The following is a 24240-nucleotide window of genomic DNA, read 5'->3' on the forward strand; positions in this document are numbered from 1 at the left end:
GCTTCTGTTTGTTTGTGTTGTCCTGCTCATGTTGACCTCAGTCGTTTCAGAAAGTGCAAGGTAATGACATGTACCTACTCCATTTGCCAAGCTTTTCGATCCAAGTCAATTTCACAGCTCGGCTGTAGCGAGTTTTTCCCCCATTTCGTCTCTTTCAAACTCAATTTGAAGAGTTCTGGGAGAAAGCATTGGCCTCACTGTTTGCTGATCACATTTTCTCATTAATTTAAAGCCACCGTAGATGCCTTCCGATTACGGCATGAATAATAAATAGGTCCGGTAGTCTCCTTGTGTTGGAAGACAGCCTATTTAATTCACTGTCTTTCCAAGTGTATCAGCATAACAGCTTCTCCACTGAGGGGGGAAAAAAGCATCTCAAACAGCCTCAGACATATGACATTGTTGCTCTAGACTTAATAAACAACCAGTCTGGTTGAGTTGCAATGGGATATTTCAGTGGGCTGGCACACACACACGCACGCACGCACGCACACACACACACACACACACACACACAGTACAGCAATATCAATATGACACCATCCAGCACAACAATATAATCTAAGGGGTTGATACTATTCTCATGATATGTGAGCTGATATTTCATCAGATTATGGCACACTTCCTATATTTCAGGGTGTATCTGTTTCTCAGATCAAAACCTATGATGTGATTTGAGCTTTGATTTGAATGGAATTAGAAATGATGACATTTTTTTCCCCAAATTGGGGTAAAAAACGTTTCAAATAAAATGAGACAAGAGGGTAGATGAATTTCCATTTGGATGCATCTATAAATGTGCTGCAAGCATGAATGTACACACATCCAACACCTCATTTTCAGAGTTTTAAATGACATGAGATCACAGATGTTTGGCTCATCAGGTAATCTTCATTCAGTGGGGTTCTCCTGATTATCATAGCATTAATGCTACATATGAAGCCACCATTAATAATTCAAGACCTTGTCTACCTCAATTAAGGACCTCCCTTAGGTCTGGTCTCATATCCTGTTTGTACAAACTGTAATGCTCTTCTGCAGGATGATTGTCAAGGTGCTGTGTCTCCACCTAAAGGTAACCAGAGGAACTGACTAAAAGCGCCGTGTGTGTCCCTCATGAGGAAAGGCTGAACTGATAGGCAAGATAATCACATAAACAGTCTGAGCACCATTTAAATCAGAGGCAATTATTGATATCTGTCTCATTTAATGACACATTAGTAACAAGTAGATATGATTAGGCTTGATGAAATTAGTGGATTTGTAGAGATGTATGCATTCAATTACAGCCATATATGTATATAGATTTTATCTGAAAAATAATTGCACATTTTTAGAAATGAATACGACTAATAAAGGTTAAATATCAATTTTATTTAACCACTTCAACAATAAAATCACATAATCCCAAGACTGATACAGAATAATATGTGCAAACTATACATTGCTTCTTAAAGTGGATATAAAATATTCAATGAAGTGACACCAAATGAGGAAAACCTCACATAAATTCAGACAGCTTTTCCTTCACTTTCTCCTCGATGTTTGCATGGTATTTCATTTTTGTAAGAAGTGCTTTGGCAGTGTGAAGCTCTCCTGATAAGAAAAAAATAAATAACATAAGAGGGTGCAATGGAGAGTTCAATCAATGACTCATTCTGTGACTTAAAAGAAAGCCTCGGCATAGATTATGAAACAAACAAAAGGAACAAGTGGGAGGAATAGATAATGTTTCAGGGAGACATCTGAATAAAATACCTTTGCGGAGGGCAGCATCTATCTGCTCTGTCAAGTCTGCAAGTTTCCCTGCAGGGGAGAAAAAGACAGGTTCCAGTTCTGCATGTGTAAACAAGGCAAAGCACAGATACTACAATGCTATCTATTCCTAGAAACTCAACAACAGCTCACTAGCTTCCAAGAGTTGCTGCTGGATTTGAAGCAAAAATACCAAAACAAATCAAAGGTAGAAACGTTAACATGGCTTAAACCACACAGCTTATTACACAGTAGCACAACAACATGTTTAAGTTTACGAAAGTGAAAACATCTCAGACTTCATGGTCAGTTAACGACAAGCATCTCCCATTTTCAACACTTGTGGGCAATTCTAACCAATCTGCACGTTTTGCAAATTATGCAAAAGATTGCAAGGGATTACATGCTATTACTGGCGCTGTTTATGGTTAGCACGTTATTATCAATTTCATGACATTCAGTAATCATCTTTCCATTTGTAATTTTTGTGGCTGAAATACATGGACTGTATATAAAAGATGGTTATGACCACCAGCATTGAGAATTAAAGCAAATTAGGAGGTGTCTGGAAGTGCAAAACCACTGGCTCCAATTGACTCCCCTGAAAAAAAGATGGTCCAATTCTGTCAGGATGGATAAATACAATATTTAAAATATACAGAAAATATATAAGAAAAGTTTGTTTGTTTGTTTATTTATTTGGATCCCCATTAGTCACAGCAGATGCAGGTGCTATTCTTCCTGGGGTTCATAAAAAAATACAATAATATTACAATGACATACAAGAACCATTTTAAATCCATTGTACAACTGATAAAACAGTTCTTTAGAAAAGACACTCAACAGTACATTTTTCAGTACAATTAAAAAAAAACCCAAAAAACATTCAATAGATATATGATTATTTCAAATTACAAACTTTAATCTGGAACAGAAGAGCACATTTCTATGTTTAATTAGTAAATCTGTATTCAATATTTAATGTGTAAATTTACAAGTGGTATTTAGTAACCTTACAAATTTATATTTATTAGTAAACATTGTAGAACTATTTTCCAAAGAGTCATCCGTTTAGTAGAATAAACTCTTTAAGAGAAATTTTGAATCTTAGTTGATTTTGCATGTAAATAATTTGCTTAGGCAGTAGATTCCATTCATTCATGCCCCTATATGCAAATGTTCTTTTCCTGTAATTTGTCAGAGCTCTTGGTAAAATAAATTTGTTTGCAGATGCATGTCTAGTTGCATAATCATGTATGCTGGAACTAAACAATAAATTTTGGTAGAGAGTCTGTGGTACTTTAGTGACAGAAACATTCCTGAACATACACAATAAGGAGTATAAAAGCCTATCATGAACCCATAACCACTTTAATTTTTGATGTAAAAATTTAGTGCTGGTGTAATAATCACAATGAAGTACTAGACGTGCTGCTCTATTTTGTATTTGTTGTCATTTTCTTATATTTTCAGTTGAAGTATTAGACCATGCAGTCGGGCAGTAATCAAGGTTTGATAAAATTAGAGTCTGTACCATTACTTTTGTAGCTTCTCTTGTCAGAAAATATGTGTATCTCCTAATCATAGTAATCACGCTCCCCATTTTGGCACATAATATCTGTACATGTTTTGACCATGATAATTTATTATCTACTGTTATTCCTAAGAGCTTTGTTTCATTGACTTGTTGAATTGAGCTATCTTGTATTTTAAGATGCAATCGAGGATTTAGGTTAATGTTATGGTTAGAACCGATTACTATACAGTGCGTCTTTGAAATATTTAAAACTAATTTATTTTCATTAACCCATTCAACAACAGCATTCAACTGTATCTGTAAGACACGGTTCAACTCTTCTACAGTAGCAGCTGATGCATAAATTGTTGATCTGCATACATAACAATCTTGGCCTTTGAGAGAACAAGTGGTAAATCATTAGTATAAATATTGTACAATAAAGGACCAAGACTGCTGCCTTGCGGGACTCCGCATGTCAAACTTCTGATGTTGGAATAACAACCATTGAAGAAAACAGTCTGAGTTCTGCCTATTAAATAACTGTTAAACCATGTTAGAGCAGCTTCTAACATGTTAACATGATTCTGCAGAATGTTAGAGCAGAATCATCAAATCCATAGGTCTGTAGCTTCTTGATTAATATTGTGTGATCTATTATATCAAAAGCGGCAGAGAAGTCTAGCATGATACTGCCAACCAGTTTCTTTTCCTCAATGCCTGTCAGCCAGTCATCAGTCATGGTGGTCAATGCTGTTGCAGTTGAATGCCCTTTTCTATAGGCATGTTGATTAGGAACAAATAGTCCATGGTTACTAAAATAAATGTTAACTTGAGTATATACAATATTCTCAATGATCTTTCCAACAGCTGTTAACAGACTTATAGGTCAACTATTTTTTTACCAGAAAAAGGTTGTTTTTTATTTTTAAGCAAAGGAATCATTTTGGCATTTTTCCATTTTTGTGGACAGACACCTGTCGTTAAGCTTAGGTTTATGATGTATGTGATAACTGGCGCAACAAAATCAGCTACCATCTTCAGGAGTTTTCCCATTCATTTCATCGACACCTGGTGGTTTATTTTTAATATTTTTTATCAGATTTAAGTATAAATGCATTTTTAAAATTAGCACAATATATACAAGAAGTGCAAAACACAATCAATAAAATAAGAATAGCAACGTTTACAGACTGTATGGTATATAGTGAAATATTTAAAAAACTGATTGTTTTTCATTTTGTGTGTGAGCTGCTTGACATTGTCATTCATAACAGCTGTCAACTGTTTAAAATATGCATCTCTCCCTTACAAAACAATCTGACATGCACCTAAATTCATGTGATAAAAAATTATTCAGGAACTTTCTTTTTTTAAAGAACAATTGGTTTGATTTGATGTGGTTCACTTTGGTTGGTTGGTTTGTAAACAATGATATTCATTTTTAAACATAAACGAGGGCATCTTACGGAAGAGGTCAGGGGCTATAATCTGGGCAAAGATCCCACATCTTCCCCTCCCAGACCTACGTTGGATCTCTTCCAGAGGGCACAGTATTGCATTCCCAAGCCAGTCAAGATATAATCTCTCCAGTGAGTCCTGGGTCTGACCCAGGGCCTCTTCCCCATGGGACATGTCCAAAACACCTCTCATGGGAGGGATGCAGAAGATCCTGACCAGATACTCAAATCTTGTTAACAGGATTTTTTTCAGTGTGCAGAAGCTTTAAAGATGGAGTCTTTAACTGTCCCTCTGATGTCTGTGGAGCATCGCATTACCAACTCTGACTCAACCACATTTTAAGTTTATAAATTTTGAACAATAAATCAAAGAATGAATGTTGTAAAAATGTTTAATGCTGTGCTGTGGTGTCTAAGTTGTGACAGAAAGTTGTCATTATCGGTGTCCTGGGCTAGCTGTGTTAGCACCCAAGGACTCAACATGACACCTGAAAAGACAAGTGATCAGATCTGTCACGCTACTTCTGTACTTAATGAATACTTAACAAACCCTTCTCCAACATTCCCTTCTCATGAAATCCAAATAATTCCAAATCATTGCTGGATCTGAGCAGAGCATCAGCAGACATGGTAGTGCTGCTCTCCCTCTTACGTTTCATTCTAACAGCCTTGACTCTGAGCAAGATCTGCAGCAAATCCTCCTTCAGCTGAATTTTAATGGTAGATTTAGCCTATTGATGGGTTAAGGATGCTTTATATTCGATCAAGTCGCCCACATACCTATGTAGTTACATTTTTTATGTTAAAATTGGATCCTTAGACCCTACTTAACACCTGTGATGTAATTTGTAGAGAAACACTGATTAAACAGTTAATAGCAATGACGCATCATTTTGGAGACAGGTTCTTGACATTGTCAGTGTCTTCCCTGTTGGTGTTTATGTCTCAGGCAACTTGACAGTGTCCTCCTTTTATTATTTGTAAATAGGTTGTACAGTATGTTGTTACTGTGACATAATCAGTGTGTTTTTCAACACCTTCACATCACAATATGAGTCAGTCATTTATCTCATTGTGTCTTCTGGGATCTGAACATCCCTTTACTTATGTGGGATGGCCATGATGATGGTAACCATCTCCAAAGTGGAAATTATGATGACAACTCAAGGACTGGACAGCAAGAGAGTGCTTAGAGTACACCATAGACTGTATATAGAGATGGACGTAGCCTCCGTGACGTCACCCATAGGTTTCTGAAGAGCTGAATTGAAGCTCGGTGGGCGGTTCCTACCGTCGCCATCTTGGCAGGGTCATGCGTGTTGTCTCGCCCGGAAAATACAAATATGGGCAAAGAGGTGGAGCTGAGAGGGGGGCTGTGAGCATCATGGTGGATGATTGACATCTAACAAACTCTGAGCTTTCTGTAGCTAAAAGCTAACCGAGCTAACCCGAAGATAACAGGAGATAACCAGCTAACGGAGGTAAGCAGGCTAAAGCTAAGTCACGTTGTTAACCTGCTAAAAACCGCGGCTGTTCTACATTCTTCTTACTTGAAGCGGGACATCGGGTATGTGTCAATCAAAAAGACACGCCCCTAAATATGCCGAACTTCGAGATTAAATTACTTTTAAACGGGCGCGTTGGAAAAAAATTCACTTCCCCCACAGTTGTCAAACCGGACCTATTAAAGTGAAAATGGATTTTTGTACCATGCTGTAAACATGTTTATTTCTGCTGTGAAGTTGGCCTTTTTAACATGGGAGTCTATGGGGATTTGCTCTGTTTTGGAGACCCTAGTGGATGAAGGGGGAACTGCAGTTTTATGCACTTCCGCATAGGCTTCACTTTTAACCACCGAAGGCTCCGTCCATCTTTCATATACGGTCTACGGAGTACACACACTTACTCTGTTCTACTTCTATGTTATCAATAATCAACATTAATGCATAAAACCATTAATGCATCTTTTTTTTTCTCTCTCTCTCTCTTTTACCTTTGGTGTCTTTGCCAATCTTATTGGCTTGTTCTGGAGTCTGTGCCTCATCAAGTGCTTCATTGATCTCCATGAGCTCCATTAGAAAGTCTGAATCAGCCCCAGAGTCGGTGCCCTCTTCCAGACGCATCCCCTCAAGCTCCAGCTAAAACATGAGATAGGAGTCTATCAAGCTCAGCTGCTCCTTTTTTATGCACTCTTGACTGTCAGATAGTGAAGATCAAGGAATCAGGAGGGTACAGCTCTAAGTTCCAAAAATAAACCATACATAAGGTAAGTAAACTTAAACTTACCATGTACAAACCGCGAGTCAAAGGCTTCAGCAGAGTCTTATATGCCTTGTTCACTAGAGCCGACTGGCTTTCTGAAAACTCCTGTTCTTTCTGCAAAAGATGAATCTGTTAAGTAAACTTTTAATGTAGGTCAGCATAATCATGATCATTCATAAAAAAGGAATAACTATCTGCATTGTAATGACTTGCAACTAAAATACTTTTCACTTTGAAATCAACCAACTTTCGTAAGGATCATAGATAAGCATGAAAACTTGACAAAAGGGAATAACGTCTTAGCTATTTTGCACCTTGCTATCCCAATCTCCACCACTGTCAAAACACCAAATCCTTGGCGATACTGACAATTAGGTGTATGACACACAGCAACTCTTTTATAGTGTAGTGGTTTGGGACTCTTTCTGAGATGCAAGTGTGATTTTGACATGACAGATGTGTGGAAACGAGGCAGGGAGGAAAATATCTTGGAAACGGTTGGCAGATCTGAGTACATTTTGCAGCTATCAAGTCTGTCAGCTCTGGTGAAAATCAATAGTTTATCACCATGGCCCATGAGCCTGTCGTGTGAAGCCATTTCTGTAATAACAACCTGTGCAGACCCTCCCTGAATTGTAGAATCGTATAAGAAATGTGCTTTATATATATGTATGATGGAGATCCCTAAAGCCAAAGGATGCCGGGACCCATAAAAGAAATGGCAAGAAGCGGTGATAAATGAAAATGAATTGAGATCATATTGGACAGGTGGTGTGTGATGAATTTCTTCTTTAATCGCACTGTTCCTTAACCTGCTGAATTTCCGTTTCGCTTTCATGTCATAACATGACAACAACCTGCGCTGTGCTTTTCCACCTGAGTGTATAAAATAAATGATATGCAACACAATATATCCTTCTCAATCTTGGGCTCATAACTCTTACACTTCTACACTGCCATGCATTTTTCTTAATGATCTACAAGGATACTGGATTGTGTTAAAATGTACCAATTTGAATTAAATTTAAAACAGTCAGCATTTTCTACATGAAATGCAAACATGCATTTAGATACATGTTTGTTTGTTTTTTTTGTAAAACACAGGCTCAGTTGCAAAATCCAAAACAAAATACACAACATAGACTGAAGTTAATCCTCTTAATCATTTACAACCCACTAAAAGTGTGTGTTTATCAGCAGAAAACCTTCCCACTACCTGTTTCGTCCTTATTTGTTTTCATATTTGTTGCAAAACTGATGTTTTTTTTGTTTTTGTTTTTTTTAAATACAACCTTTTGTCAGTCAGTACATTAAAAAAAAATTTATTACATCCAGGGAGTATCTATTAGTTACCTGGTCTAGAAAAATGTCACAAATTACATCACAACTGGCATCAACTTAGTACGCCAATGCAGGCATTGCATCTGTGAAATTGTAGGAATGTGTGTGAATTAATTTCAGCATCAAATCCTCATCACAAACATTAATCTGGGGTCGTGTATTTCTCGCAAAAACCAAAAGTACCCCAAAAACATTTGAACATGTTAATGCAATTCCAGTCTTTCCTAAAAGGTACAATTTGTAAGAATTACCAATATCTGGTAGTAAGCGTGGGTAAAGCAGTGGCTTCAAATGCCAAGCACAGTTGTGACTGGATGGTGGCAGTAAGTGGCTAAAATTCTTCCAGGCATGTTTACATCTGTGAGATGATCCAGTGGTCTCAACTGTAGCCATGACAGGACCACAGGCGCCTCTTAAGGTGTTATTTATCTCAAATGGTGCTCTAGCACCCATCAAACAAAGCTGGTACTGCAGGTTTGAATCTCCGGGGGTTCTCACTTCACAGAGTTGTTTGTCCATTCAGAGACAACGTAGTAAAAATGGTTTACACAAATATAGTAGCTTCTATAGTAACCCACAGCAAGTAGATACAAAGTCTACACGAATAAAAATGTAATTAGATACCAACAAACATTTTTAGTTGCACACTGCACCTTTAAGGGCACAGCTTGGCCACTATCTACAGAAGTGAGATGTTGATGCAAGTCAAGTGCGGTTAAGTACAGAAGTATTTTGACAAAAACACAATTCTCTGCAAAAATCACCTGAGATGCAGGGGAAGAGAAGACTTGCAAGTTTATTTCAATAGGTTGAGCAAAAATACCCCATGAAGCTTTTAGGAACTGCCACCATCTGATGAGATCTGAATACTGACTGAGCTGCTGCAAAATATTCCACTTATCTGCTGAAAAACTGTTTTGCTTTAATAGTATGTTTTTTGGCCATTATTCATCTGCACTGTGATGTGACATCTAGTCAAATTTGCTGAATCTGAGTAGAAAGTCAATTTCTATAACTTCAGATTTCATCCTGCTTCTTCTGTTTGCTGTCATATCATCAATAAACACCAGAGACCCAAAGCTATTGAAAGCCATGTCATCGAACTGCCTCCACCGTGTTTGACAGAAGATAGGGTGTACTTTGGATCACAAGCTGGGCCAAATCTTTTCCATCCTTTCTTCTTCACATAATTCTGGCACAGGTTGATCTTATTTTCATCTGTTCAAAGAAAGCTGTTCCAGAGCTGAGCTGGCTTCTTCAGATGGTTTTTGGTCAAATCTAATGACGACTTTCTATTCTTGAGGCAGATTAGTGGATTGTAGCTTGTGATGAACTCTCTGTATTCACACATATGAAGACTTCTCTTCATGGTAGGTCTAAATACTGGAACCCCTGCTTCCTGGAGAGTGTTTTCTTCACTTGAGCAGATGTTGTAAAGGGGTTTTTATCACTGTGTAAAGGATCTTACCAACATCCACCTATGTTGTCTTTCATGGACAACCAGGCGTTTTGAGTTCCTGACCAAACCAGTGCACTCTCTTTCTCTGTACATAACAGTTGTTTTGGTCACTATTTGCACTTGTACTATCTCTCTGATTGATTTGGTTTTAGTTGAAGGGTGGTCTTTTTCACATCTAATGAGAGCTCCTTTGACTCATGTTGTGGGTTCATAGCAACAGCTTTCAAATGCAAATGCCACACCTCAAATCAACTTCAGATCTTATCTTCATATCGTTTTATCTTGACTGATGATGAACTTTTGAGGGAATAACCTATGAAATAACTTTCGAGTTAACCGTCCGATTACTTTTGTTTTTGTGACAATAAGGCAGCTACATATAAAATAATTGCAATTCCTACACATTTCCTCCAACTCGGATGTGAATACCTTTAAATCAGAGCAGAGAGTTTGCCTATTAGCCCATGAGGGTTAGATAACTTTATCAATAAGACGTTTTGGTAAACACAAATGAACATAACTTGTCAGTGTCCAAACATATATGGACCTGATTGTATATCTCAGAAGCTGTTAAGAATGTACTTGACAGCACAGGCAGCAATGATAGCATAAAAAAGTGTTTAAATATATATTTTTTTAAAAACGCCCACAGAAGGATAATTGTGTGTCTAGATGGATGGACTCATTAACCTATTTAAGACTGCTTTTTTTAAGTTCTGCTTTTTCAACACACTTAAAAAAGGATGCTACTTAGTAAACAGAGAAAGTCCAATGACCCACTGCATCTGCTTGTATTTTCAGAGCCTCTTTCAATTACATGAATATCTACAATGAAATTAATATTTGCATACCTCATTTTTTTAAGGAAGAAATCAACATATCTACTCTAACATTAGTTTTCATATAAGTAAGGAAAGTAGAACAGAAAATGTACAAGTTTAGCACTTTTTAATCTCTTTAGTTGTCGTGCTTTTTTTTATATTCCATCTACTTGATTACCTTGGCATTCTTTGCTTTAGTAGCCTAATAATTACATGGATGGAAATTTAAAGTTGAAAGTATTTTAAAAAAACGTTTTAGTTTTCATGGAGTTATTTCTTTGAGCCAAATTCTAATGAATCATGCACACAAATAAAAAAATGTACAATTAAGTGAATTTATAGGCACAAAGGGTCAGTCCCAAGTCGACAGGAAAGCTTCCCTTGACCCATGGATTGTTTCACTTAGCTGATCTCTGTTCACCTCACATCATCTCCTGCCTACCACAGATTTCTGGCTGAAGTTGTCTGGATGAAGAGACCGCTGGAGCTGCAAGTATCTTGTCTGAAGCTTGTGTGTGTCCAGAGTGAATTTGTAATCACTGCAGAGAAAGTAAAAAGAAAAAAAAGAAAGGCACCATGTGGACTTGTCCCCCCCCCGAAATTCTTATGAGAATATTGGGATATAGTTGACATAATACTCACCAGTCCATTATCTTGAAGAAGGATGTTCCCTCTTCAGGGGGCTGGATTATGTTACATGAGTTACAAAAGAATGAAGGTGTTTTGTCAAGAAAGTGGTTACAGTTCCAACAGTTTAATTTAACTTGACTTGAGTAGCAACTTCTGGATGAAATGGCTTTCTTTGTGTAGTTAAATAGTCTCATTTCCTTATCCAGAGCTCTGAAGTCCCATATGTCCTTCTTATAGAAGCTGGTACACACACAGTGTACTGAACATGTAACAGCTTTAGGAACAGGCAGGCGGTTCGTCATTACCGTGGATGAGTACAGGACTCTCCGAGATGAACGTATAATCCGTAGAGAGCTTACTGGAAACATCCCGGAAATTCAAATATTCTATTTACAGTTCTGTATTTAGTCCATTTGTGAAAAACCTTTTGGTTTAAGACATAAACAACTTCCCAAATAGCAGAGGAAGAACTCTTCTTCTACGTTTGTAAACGCTGCAGCGCCACCGCTCGGACTGGTGATGTAAACAGCGAAGAAGAGTTGTCTGGTTAAAAAAAAACATATTAGCCAGCTAGCTCAGCTGCTAGCGTTAGCAACTTCAATTTCTTGACAACTCTTTGTATTAAAGTAACGTGCGATTTGATTGCAGGCCACCATAGGAAGTAAGTGAAAGATCCCAAACCATGCCGGCGCATGTAAGAAATATATAACCGTCGCATGAAGTCAGGCGTTTTGGTAGGATGCAAACTTCCGATGACAGAAAGAACCGCTGCTCAACATGTAGCTGTGTTAGCCTAATAGCTTACTATGCTAACAGTTTTTTTTAACAAAGTCGCTCTCGTCAGGTGCTGACAAGTTCGCTGGCTTACTTGTCGTTTGATATTTTATCAGACACCTGCGTGTTTCTTTAAAGTGAATGTATCGCTGTCAATGGGGATTTAAAAAAAACAAAAAAAAACAACCTTAACTTTCTGTTGAGTAGCTGGCTCAGCTAGTTAGCCAGATACTTAGCCACATGTCATGCACATAGCTACTTAGCCAGATGACAAAGTCATCTTGTTCCAGATACCAGCGGTGGTGACTGGTGCATGGGGTGTGCAGCCCTTTACATAACGTATCTTATGAGTCTACAATCATCTCTGGCTAAATAAGTCCTGCATATTTTTAATTAAAATCTTACATTGTAAAGTTTATTGTGATTAATTACATGGATGCATATTACTTTCTTTGATTGGCTTTACTGAAGCGTGTTAGATAAGGGAGTAAAGCACAATATCCATTTCTCCTATTTGTTTTTCAGATCTCCTTTTAGACTGTATGGCGATGAAGGGGGAGATGGTTTACGAAGAGCGTTGGATACATGGAGACTGGCTGGTCCACCAGGGACATCATGAGAGACTGAAGCACAGATAACGCCCTCAAACTGGCCTTTTTTTTTTTTTTTTTTTTTTTTTTCTACTGGGTGGATCTGGTGCTGCTACATCATCTCTCCATCCAGACATCTGAATTGGACATGGTGTTAGGTAATTTCTCAGAACCGGAGCCAGTGTATGTTTGCTTTCTTGGCCAAGGATCAGACTAGACGTCTGAAATTCTCAACTTTACAGTTTCCTAACAAAGTACAAGCTGTGATGAATGCCAGCTCTTGATTCTTGTTGTGTGTGTGTGTTTTGGGCGTGGTCTGAGTGCAAAAGGTGACGGCAGAGTATTCCAGAGAGACACTGGTTGGAGACAGGAGCACATGTAAGGTAAACAGGATCTCCTCTTGAAGGTCGGGGGAGGTGCTTCTCAAGGCCCCCACAGACAATACTCTGGGTATTATTAACGGAAATGGCTAAGAATAGAGAGCAAGGTGGCTCCTCTGGTTCTTGTGTTGTTTGGGTTAGACGAGCCAAAACATCATCTTTAGTAAAGTGACTTCTCTAGCTCACATGTTGGGTGTGGTGAAGTGGTAAAAGCCAAGAGGTTGATTTGAAGGGCTGTAACTTGCTCTGATAGCAGCAGAAAAGGGGAATAGTGTTGGCTTGCTCTTGACTGGTTATGAATGGCGCTGTTGTGCTTTGCAGTTTGGATTTGTAAGTAAAACTATTTTTCTTCTCCATCAGGGCTCTTTTTCATCCTTATGTTCTCATGACTCATCATCATATTTTTATGTATATGTTTGAGCTATAGCCATCTTTTAAGCGAGCATGTTAAGTGCAGGTTACATTTGCAATTAGAGGCATTATCTGTAATTAGTAGAGAATCAAAACTTTTATTAGATTTTTACTGTATTTCACAATTGTTAGTTTTTATTATAATGCTATGACCTGTTTAATCCAATAGGGAAAAAAAAACTAGTGAAAAATATTAAGTTCAGAAATGACTGCTAGCAGAGCATCGATGCACCGGATGCATCGAAGCCTGGCTCATTGATTTGACACATTACACACTTTGGCTTAAATTTTGTAAAGGTTTGCTCACTTTCTGACATTTGGCATGTTCATGTTCAACTCGTTTCACCACATCACCAAATGTTCACCCTCATTATAGGTAATATGATCATTTTAACTGATTATTTCCTACTAAAATCATAATTTAATATTTTTTTCATACTACAATCTTAAGAGAAAAACAGGTTCTTTATCTGGATTGAATATTTGATTACATTGTTCCAAATTACATGTAGTTTTGCAAACATTTCCCAAATCTTTTTTTTTTTTTAACAAAAAAATTATTTGTATAATCATTTTGCTTAAAACCAACTTATGCTAACAGCAGTGCTGTAGTGTTATTGTTTGCATGTTTAACCACATCATTATAGCAATAGGAGCTAATGGAAATCTATCAAAAGATGAACACCGTGAGATAAACAACTGGTAACTGACCACTCAGGTGTCATTGAACCAACCATGTTGAAGGATAAGGCACAAAATAGCATAATTAAGAGTGCAAATCCCACCTTACATTTTATTGTAGTTGCGAAGGAGCCCATTTTACATGTTTTATATCATTAAAGGTAATGCCAACTCAGAAAATCGTAACTTAATGTGTCAAACCAAATGAAAAATCTATTTAATATTTGATATAAAACTTACTGTCATCATTAATGTCTTTATATTCACTGTACTAGAACATTTATGTCCATTTTGAACTGATAACATTTTGTTGTCTTTTGCTGTTCATCTGCCCCACTCTGCCATCAACCTCAGCAAGAATATGCAGGCTTAATTGTTCCTCTCTAAAATGCTTTGTTTTATTTTTATTCATATTTTCCTTCCCTTCAGCGCTAAATTAATTGTGCTGAATAATTTTTTCTCTAAGGTATTGAAGGAAACTGAAACCTTTGCTTCAGTCAAAGCAGGAAGGTGCTTTTAGTTATTCCTGCTGCCAGTTTACTGGTTCTGTAAACAAACATTGGGATTTGTTTAGCTTATTTTCTCTGACTGCTGATAAAAATGTGTCAAAAGTTTTGTTTTTCATTACTAAATTCTCTGTTTATTATAAGATATAAACACTTGTCTGTTTGTCTGTTCTTTATGTCTCTTCTTTCCTCACAGTTGCTGCACATTGAATCTTCACTTAACCTTCTTGGATGACTGAAATGCAGACAAACTGACTTTTGTGTTTTACTCCACACCCTGATTTTTCTAGCTTGCAGTAACTTTTGGTTTAAGTTTCCTCGGACTAGCTCCAAACTGGAACACTTTGTATCCATCTTGCTGAAATGCTTTGACTCTCCGTGGACAACCAGGGCACTGTTTTATTGATCGCTGGTTTGTTATTCAGCTAGAACATGTTACATGTTGCTCCAAACTGGAACACTTTGTATCCATCTTGCTGAAATGCTTTGACTCTCCGTGGACAACCAGGGCACTGTTTTATTGATCGCTGGTTTGTTATTCAGCTAGAACATGTTACATGTTGCGTTTCTTATGACCTCTCTTTGAGAGCAACATAAATCCTGTCTGTTGAACAACATTTAGGTCATTAAAATAGTACCTCTCTGCTTTATTCAGAGAAATGTTTTGTTGTGGTTGAATGTGATTATTCTTGGCAGCTTTCAAATGAACCACTTGGAATTATCTATTATATGACCTTTTTGTTTGTAGTATTGATTTGACTGCCTGATAATGGGTTTTTAGAGATTGAAGGAGAATTTTTTTTTTTCCTCATACGTTTTACAGTTGTGATTATGTCCTAATTTTATTGTTTCTGTGTTTGTTCTTATTTCCCTTCCAAACAGATAAGCCATGATCCCAATCACCGATCTGCGGTACTTTGTGGATACACAGCCAGCATACCGCATCCTGAAACCATGGTGGGATGTGTTCACCGACTACATCTCCATTGTTATGCTGATGATTTCCGTGTTTGGGGGGACGCTGCAGATCACTCAGGACAAGATGATTTGCTTGCCCTGCAAATGGGTCGTCAACGAGACCTGCAAGAAGAATTTCAGTTCCAACCTCTCTAAAACATTGTTTTTCGAGCCCAAAGGGATCCAGTATGACCTGGATCGCCACCAGTACAACTATGTTGATGCCGTGTGCTACGAAAATAGATTGCACTGGTTTGCCAAGTATTTCCCCTACCTAGTGTTACTCCACACCCTGATTTTTCTAGCTTGCAGTAACTTTTGGTTTAAGTTTCCTCGGACTAGCTCCAAACTGGAACACTTTGTATCCATCTTGCTGAAATGCTTTGACTCTCCGTGGACAACCAGGGCACTGTCGGAGACGGTGGTCGAAGAAAGCGATCCGAAACCGATGAAAATGAACGGCTCGATGGACCACAAAGAGTCTGTTATTAGCGAGGATGTCGAAGCGAGCGTTCCAATGCTCCAAAGGACAAAGACACGTTTTGAGCAGGGCATTGTGGATCGAACAGAAACAGGAGTTTTGGACAAGAAGGAGGGAGAGCAGGCAAAAGCTCTGTTTGAAAAAGTGAAAAAATTTCGTATTCATGTGGAGGAGGGGGACATCGTCTATAGACTGTACATTCGTCAGACCATTATCAAAGTGATCAAGTTTATTTTGATCATCTGCTACACAGGGTATTACGTGCATGATATTAAATTCAGCGTGGACTGTTCGGTGAATATAGAGAGCCTGACTGGTTACAGCGTGTACCGTTGTGCTCACCCGCTGGCTACCCTTTTTAAGATCTTAGCCTGTTTCTACATTAGTTTAGTGGTGGTGTACGGGTTGATCTGCATGTACACGCTTTGCTGGATGCTGCGCCGCTCTCTGAAGAAGTACTCCTTCGAATCAATCCGTGAAGAGAGCAGCTACAGCGACATACCAGATGTAAAGAATGACTTTGCATTCATGCTGCACATGATCGATCAGTATGATCCTCTGTACTCGAAACGCTTCGCCGTGTTCCTCTCAGAAGTTAGCGAAAATAAGCTGAGGCAGCTGAACCTCAACAATGAGTGGACCCTTGATAAGCTCAGGCAGAGGATAACCAAGAACTCTCAGGAGAAGTTGGAGTTGCACCTTTTCATGCTCAGTGGCATTCCAGATACAGTATTCGACCTAATGGAGTTAGAAGTTCTCAAGCTAGAGCTCATCCCAGATGTTACCATTCCCCCGATAATCGCCCAGCTGGTCAACCTCCGAGAGATGTGGCTTTATCATACTCCAGCCAAAATCGAAGCTCCGGCCTTGGCCTTTTTGCGCGAGAACCTGAAGTCTCTGCACATCAAGTTCACGGACATTAAAGAGATTCCTTTGTGGATCTACAGTTTGAAGAACCTCAGCGAGCTTCATCTGACGGGGAATCTTAGTGCGGAGAACAACCGTTACATCGTCATCGATGGGCTTCGAGAACTCAAGAGGCTCAAAGTTCTTCGTCTGAAAAGCAATCTCACCAAGCTACCTCAAGTAGTCACTGACGTGGGCCTGCACCTGCAGAAGCTTTCCATCAATAACGAAGGCACCAAGCTCATGGTGCTCAATAGCCTGAAGAAGATGGTGAACCTGACCGAGCTAGAGCTTATCCGCTGCGATCTGGAACGCATTCCACACTCAATCTTCAGTTTGCACAACCTGCAGGAGATTGATCTGAAGGACAACAACCTGAAGACCATCGAGGAGATCATCAGCTTCCAGCACCTTCATCGGCTAGTCTGCCTGAAGCTGTGGTACAACCAGATCGCCTACATTCCTATTCAGATCGGCACCCTGACCAACCTGGAAAAGCTGTACCTAAACAGAAACAAGATTGAGAAGATCCCCAGCCAGTTGTTTTATTGCCGCAAGCTGCGCTTTTTGGACTTGAGCCATAACAACCTAACCTACATCCCGACAGACATCGGCTTCCTCCAGAATCTTCAGTACCTGGCAGTAACAGCCAACAGGGTGAGTGTTTTCATGCCTTTCCGACTCTTTTTATAGTATATTGGATTTCATCTGGTTAGCCTTTGCTCTCTGATTAATGCCGACATGTGATACATTTTCCATTTTTCCCATTAAAATAAAGATCGAAAGCCTGCCAAACGAGCTGTTCCAGTGCAAGAAGCTTCGCACCTTGAACTTGGGGAACAATTGCCTGCAGTCTTTGCCGTCACGTTTTGGAGAGCTGACCGCACTGACTCAGCTGGAGCTGAGAGGAAACCGTCTGGAGTGTCTGCCTGTAGAACTGGGGGAGTGCAGACAGCTGCGGAGAACTGGTCTTGTGGTGGAAGAGGATCTGTTCAACACGCTGTCCTCTGAGGTTAAGGAACAGTTGTGGAAAGCTGACAAAGAACAAGCCTGAAGAGGTTTGTGAGTAAAAACAAGACAGCGATCAAGTTGGTCTGGAGACGGGAAGAACGGCCACAGTGATGTCCCAAAGGGATGCTGAAGCAGGTGGCGGTCTCGCTGCAGGGTAAGGTTGGGTATCAACAATCAGTGCCAGTTTGACAGAACCAAAAATACTGATTATTCTGGCAGGTTCTCGTTTTTCACCAAGTCTTTATTTTTTTTCCCTCTTTTTTGTTTTACATTCCTTTATGAACAACTTCTCAGGCCTTTACATTTTAACCCAGTAATGATGCTTTTTTTTTTTTTTTTTAGCAATAATGTAGCAGTGCCATTTTGATCAGGATCCTTTCGTTTACAATGTAAGTTCCTTTTATATGGCGTAGATGTGAATATGTCTTAAAAGAAAAACTGTTGGCCAACTGCTTAAAAAGAAAAATACAAAATCACTGTTCAGTCAAGATTATTACATTAATTTGTTATATTAAATATAACTAAAATGTGGTCTCGCGGAATATCAGCTAAATATACCCTGAGACTCATAAAATCAAACTAACTCTCAGCTGCATCATAAAATACAAAGATAACTTGTTCCATGACTCATCTGATGTCAGTTACTGCATCTCTGGTGAGAGATTTTTTTTTCTGCTGTAGAGTGGTAATCATAGCCTCAAATACATTCAAATGCGGTGGTTTAGACTGCAAAATCTGTCAAATTTAGCATAAAATCTGTGAGAGACAGGCTGGTGGTACTGTGGGAGGTTGTAGGTCTTTTTGCTGGCACATAGTTTTGAGCAAATTGGAAAAAGAAGGTTTCTTAGGTCACAAAAGCAAGTGCTTTAAATGAAAATGAAATGGGGGGGGGGGGGGGAAACTTTAATAATCCCTGAGGGGGATTATGAAATGAATCCTCCATGTAAAGATGGAGGAGTTGTCTTGAGGTCAGTGTTGGCAGCGTGGCAGCTTGTGAAATTAGAGTGTGAGGTCCTTACATGGAGGCGGAGTTTGGCAGAGGCTGTGACTTGATGACCTCATTCTGGAAAAAGATTTATGTTCGGACTTAGTGTTTAATGAAAAGCAATTATTTTACTGCATGCTGTTTTGGACCAGCAGTCCAAGTTTGTTAGCCATGCATCTTATGAGGATACCCAACCCTTACTGTTTTCTGCTTTATAGTTCGAACCGAGCCAGATCTGTTTCATGGCCAGCGCTGCATTTCTTCTTTCTTTGCAATCACTTGCACAAAACAAAATGAATACATCAGGGGGATATGATGATCAGTTTTAGGAAAAATTTGTATGCTAGGTGAGCAGAGGGTTGACAAATAACCTGTTGGCTTGCTGTGTTTTAGACTATTTTATTTTCATTTATACCATACCGGTATCATCCATTACTTTGATCTTGCTGAACTTCATTACAAATATGCAGTAAGTTGTACCTCGGTTGCTCTATAATGGTGACTTCTGAAATTTGAACATTGATTAAAACAAACTACATTCCCTGTAATGGAAAAAAAGATTAATTTAAATGAAAATTATTTGTACGTAGCAGATGGGAAACTTAAGGTGGGTTTGAAGAGATGTTGCCTTAACGCCTATATTTTCCTGTCGTCATGGATTTTCTTTTTTTTGTTTTAGTTATTGTAGCCTCTGAAGGAATGAAAGTTCTTTAACTTTTTTTTTTACTATTTATTGATCCGGTTACTTCTCCGTCAATTGACTTGCCCACATAGAGCCAGTGGTGTTTGGAGAACTGGGACAAATCTGTTTGGCACTGACGCTTCGTTCATCATTTCCTGTGGATATTTCACAAACAACCACTCTTGACACTAGTCACTATTTCACACATGGAAGACATTTAATGTCTCAAAGGGATCAAACTGACCTTTATTATATTTTTTCTTATAAAGCTGACTGTGCTAATTGTAACGTTAGATAAGCTACTGGCTACGTTTGACTCTTATTGCCACATGCTGCTGACATAAAGAAAAGAACTGGGTGGAGAGTTTATTCGCTGAAGAAACAAAATTAATTTAGAGCATGAACGATTACTTTTTCTTTTCTTTTTTTTTTTTTTTTTTTAATGATCGTCCGTGCATGTGCGTGTGTGTGTGTGTGTGTGTGTGTGTGTGTGTGTGTGTGTGTGTGTGTGTGTGTGTGTGTGTGTGTGTGTGTGTGTGTGTGTGTGTGTGTGTGTCAGTACCTGGATACCTCTTGCAGAGAACTGTTCCTGCTGGGGGGAGCACATAAAAAATAAGGGTCAGTGTTACAATTTTATTGTTTTAGTCTTACATGAAAATAACAGTGTTATCTTTAAATATTTCCTCACAAAGCTGTCTGTAAGACAGTCGCCACTTTAGGTCGCTGCCACATTGAAACGGGTCCCGAGTTCACTGACACAAGGCAGCAAAAGCTTTTATTTGAAAGTTTTGTGTGTGTAACATCCTTTTCATTGACATTATTTGTCTTATTTTTTTATTTCAGCAGTGTTTTTCTGTAAGGAAATATTTAGATTTTGTTTGATGGGGACTTCTATGAACTTTTTTTTTTTTTTTTTTTTTTTTGCCACAGTGAGCAAAATGATGCTAATAATGTAGACATGTAAATCAATTCCCAGCTGTGAGGCAGCACAACACGCTAACAGGGGTTCTTGTGTTCATTCTAGGAAGAAAACCGTCTGTGTATTTTAATGAACCCAAAAGACAAAGCCTAGACAGTAGCGCTGTAAAATATTGTAACTTAACTGACTGAAAATCAAAGAAAAACTGAAAACTATGAGCAAGTTTTTCAGTAACATGTTTAACTATGCTGCGTTGTGCAATACTGCCTTTCTTGACACTTCATAAAAGTTTGTAGTGTTAAAGTATTGTAAAGCACATTGGCATTCCTTTCTACTGCTGGCATTGCAAGAACTTTAATTGAATAGATGATCGGAAATGCTTTTGCACTACAGCACCTTCCCCCCAACTTACACAAGTTTAACTGAAAGCAAATAGGAGAAAACCTAACATACAGGAATTTTGTTTGTTGTTTTGTATGCTGGTATTGCTACTGCCCGCTGTCAGGTTGAAGTGGCAATACTTTTTTTTTTTTTCTTTGTTTTTAAATAAAACTGTGACCATTTCAACAGATCTTGTCAGCACCAAGCCTCTTTTGAAGACAATCATCTATTTTAGTAAAATAATTAAAAGGGAAATTTGAAAAACCTAATTTCAAAAGTCCAGTTTTGCTATCGGTGAATAATATTGCTGTTTGCTAGTACAGTGTTATCAGTATATAGATTATGTTTAGTCTCACATTGATCGTTAAACTTTGTGTTTACTGTATTTTCCTTCCTTTTTGTTAAACTTTGTATTCATGGCGACAGCTGTTAGTATTATAGTACAAGTAAATTTCTCAGGAAACCAGCTAGTACTCACCTATTGTTTGAGATTTTTTACATCTGATATTTGTATTAATTTAAACAGTCATAATAACATTTTATAAACATTTCTACACTTCTTTTTCTAGTTTAGTGGGTTTAACATTGACTGCTGGTTTAAAACAAAATATGTTTGTGTTTTTAAAGTCAGGCCACTTGGTTTAATGTCAAATCTGTGTGTTTAATCAGTAATCATGTACTAAGTGAGCTGTATCATAATTGTGTCTTCACTGTGGGTCACACAGGTCAAGTGTGAGCATCTGTACTGTATGTGTGTTTGCATGAAGGACCATTTTCACCCTCCCTCTTCCATGTTTGATCTTTGTGGGTACAAAATCATAATCGGTGTTCACAGAGCCATATACAATCACAATGCATAGACATGTTTGGTTTTGTTTCCTTTTCTTTTGCCAAAAGTTACATGAAGACGAAAATCATGAATGCAAGGAAACTAACAAACGATGCAGCAGTGTGTGAGTCTTCTATTTGAACTTGTCTCATCCTCTTTTGTGCACCATTCTGAAGGGAAAAATAAAATAAACCTGGTTGATAAAAAAAATTGTCCTGTTTTCTCTTGTATTTCTGACACAGATGTAAATCATCAGCACAGAAATGTTAACTTGTAGTTGGAAAAATTTATTCTGATTTATTATAGCTTTTTTTAACATTTTGGAATGGAGTTCTACTTTTTACTAGAGGATGGCTGGGATTTTGAAGGGTTTAAGATGACCAAAACTTGACCCCCACGGGAAAAAAAAAAGACTTTACTTGAATGTAAAATGAAGGGAGGGCGCCAAGGGAGGAGTGATCAGGAGTGACTTTTTTTATTTCTTCATTCTTTTTCAGTAACCAAAAAATGAACAAAACCCATGTGTGTGTTGCTAATATTATATTATTATAATATATATTATATTATAAATATTAGTCACTGTGTTAACACTGAAACGTCAAAACTTTAAATAGTCTACTATTTATACTGGTTTTATAACGCAGATATATCAAGCCTAATCGCAACAAATGCAAAAATAATTTTCAGTTCGCAGCGGAACCAATGAACGTCGGTGACTGACTCCACCCGACCGCATTTCTCAGACACGTTCGATAACAGACGCAGCATTTGAAATGGTACTTGTCATTAATATTATTTGTAGTTTTTGGTCAAATTCTCGATAATAAAATATCTAAATGAATTAAGTTATTTGTGTTTTGAGGGGGTTGATCGAGTCAAAAGATGTTTAGCTAACTACACGTGTAAATGCGTTTTAATTTGCGTGTTTCTGCGTAAAATTATGCTGAGAAGCAACAATTACCGCTAATAAACTAAAAAAAAAAAAAAAATTACTTCCTAATGATTAGGTTGTTTTCATTTTTCATTTTCCCAGGCGGTTACCCTTCACACCGATGTAGGGGACGTTAAAATCGAGTTGTTTTGTGAGCGCACGCCCAAAACATGTGAGGTAAGTTTGCATGAACAAGCGGAAGCTTAAAACTAAGTAATATTGGGTCTAGAGTTATAGACTTTGCGTTGCTATGTGTAATTCTTGTCTTGTTGACTGTGGTACTGTTTACAGAACTTTCTTGCATTGTGTGCCAGTGGGTTCTACAATGGTTGCAACTTCCACCGAAATATAAAAGGCTTCATGGTTCAGACTGGAGACCCAACTGGCATGTTGACTTTTTGTCATCAGATTGACATTAAAATGAGTAAAATAGCATGCTGACTGTCTTTAATACGTCTACCACAGGTACAGGTAAAGGAGGAACAAGTATATGGGGCCGCAAATTTGAAGATGAGTTCAGTGAACACTTAAAGGTTAGTAAATCTCTGCATGAGTCGACTTAGTTCACTATTGAAAATATAACCAATCTCTATATTTATTTATTTATTTCAGCATAATGTAAGGGGAGTTGTCTCGATGGCAAACAATGGCCCCAACACGAATGGCTCCCAGTTTTTCTTCACATATGCAAAACAACCCCATCTGGACATGAAGTACACCGCTTTTGGAAAGTATGCAAGTTTATACATTATTTTAAGATTAGAAATGCATTCCACTGATCATAGCATAACATACACTTTTAATATTTCTAAACGATGGAAACCAAAAGATAGATTTTGAAAAAATACACAAAGTAACCTGCCAATAGGCAATTGGTTCATTTTCTTCTGTTTCTCCTTTTAACATGCAGGATTATTGATGGCTTGGAAACTCTGGATGAACTGGAGAAGCTGCCTGTGAATGAAAAGACATTCAGACCCCTTACTGAAACCCGAATAAAGGATGTGACAATTCATGCGAACCCTTTTGCTGGATAGCGGAGTGTTAATTCACATATTTGTACATGGTGCCTGTTATTTCCAGTAAACTGATGGATACTCAACATGATGTCTTGTTATGGTTAAAACTGTACATTTGTCAGAGGCTAGAAATGATAAAAAACATAAAACCGCAAAGTGATGCTTTTTCCTCTTTTTTTGTCATACAGTTTTAACTTTGTTTTATGCATTGTTTATGCATTGTTTTATTTTTCTCAATCTTAAATTGCTTTTTATTTTATCTTTGTATTTGTTTTTCCAGTTTCTGTTATGCCAGTCAGATTTTGCCACACAATTCAAGAATCCAGTGGGGATGCATTTTTTTTAGCTTAAGCTTTATGGTTTGCATACATTTTGAAGCGACAGAAACTTTTAAAATAAATTTAGCAGGTTATTAATCTTTCTATCACCATGTATTAACCAAACAGTCTAAAAAATGTTTGAGATCTGCCTATTGTAATAAAACTGCTTTTGTGTAATAAAATATGCATAAATAAAACAACCACTGTTCTGTAGGGGTGGAAAAATCTAATCA

The 24240-nt window shown here is 38.0% G+C and overlaps 3 protein-coding genes across 4 annotated transcripts; 2 read left to right on the forward strand and 1 right to left on the reverse strand.

The window, feature by feature from the left end:
- Positions 1 to 1353: 1353 nt before the first annotated feature.
- hscb (HscB mitochondrial iron-sulfur cluster cochaperone) lies at positions 1354 to 11715 on the reverse strand. 2 transcript variants are annotated; one of them, XM_079252114.1, is made up of 7 exons: positions 11550 to 11715; positions 11257 to 11297; positions 11057 to 11153; positions 7018 to 7107; positions 6725 to 6869; positions 1759 to 1806; positions 1354 to 1596 (listed from the first exon to the last, which is right to left on the reverse strand). In XM_079252114.1, the coding sequence occupies exons 1-7, from the start codon at positions 11610 to 11612 to the stop codon at positions 1502 to 1504; spliced, it is 579 nt and encodes a 192-aa protein (XP_079108240.1). In that variant the 5' UTR covers positions 11613 to 11715; the 3' UTR covers positions 1354 to 1501. The 2 variants fall into 2 exon arrangements, with proteins under 2 accessions (XP_079108240.1, XP_079108239.1); XM_079252113.1 differs by having other exon boundaries at positions 11257 to 11715.
- Positions 11716 to 15475: 3760 nt separating this feature from the next.
- lrrc8ab (leucine rich repeat containing 8 VRAC subunit Ab) lies at positions 15476 to 17984 on the forward strand (the record flags this gene model as incomplete). The annotated part of the gene is made up of 2 exons (XM_079251347.1): positions 15476 to 17587; positions 17709 to 17984. The coding sequence occupies 2 exons, from the start codon at positions 15476 to 15478 to the stop codon at positions 17982 to 17984; spliced, it is 2388 nt and encodes a 795-aa protein (XP_079107473.1).
- Positions 17985 to 22495: 4511 nt separating this feature from the next.
- ppil3 (peptidylprolyl isomerase (cyclophilin)-like 3) lies at positions 22496 to 24165 on the forward strand. The gene is made up of 6 exons (XM_079250902.1): positions 22496 to 22513; positions 22771 to 22845; positions 22960 to 23053; positions 23134 to 23201; positions 23281 to 23399; positions 23579 to 24165. The coding sequence occupies exons 1-6, from the start codon at positions 22511 to 22513 to the stop codon at positions 23703 to 23705; spliced, it is 486 nt and encodes a 161-aa protein (XP_079107028.1). The 5' UTR covers positions 22496 to 22510; the 3' UTR covers positions 23706 to 24165.
- The last annotated feature ends 75 nt before the right edge of the window (positions 24166 to 24240 follow it).

This window comes from Telmatherina bonti, assembly GCF_933228915.1.
Source record: "Telmatherina bonti genome assembly, chromosome: 13".
Lineage (NCBI taxonomy): Eukaryota > Metazoa > Chordata > Actinopteri > Atheriniformes > Telmatherinidae > Telmatherina > Telmatherina bonti.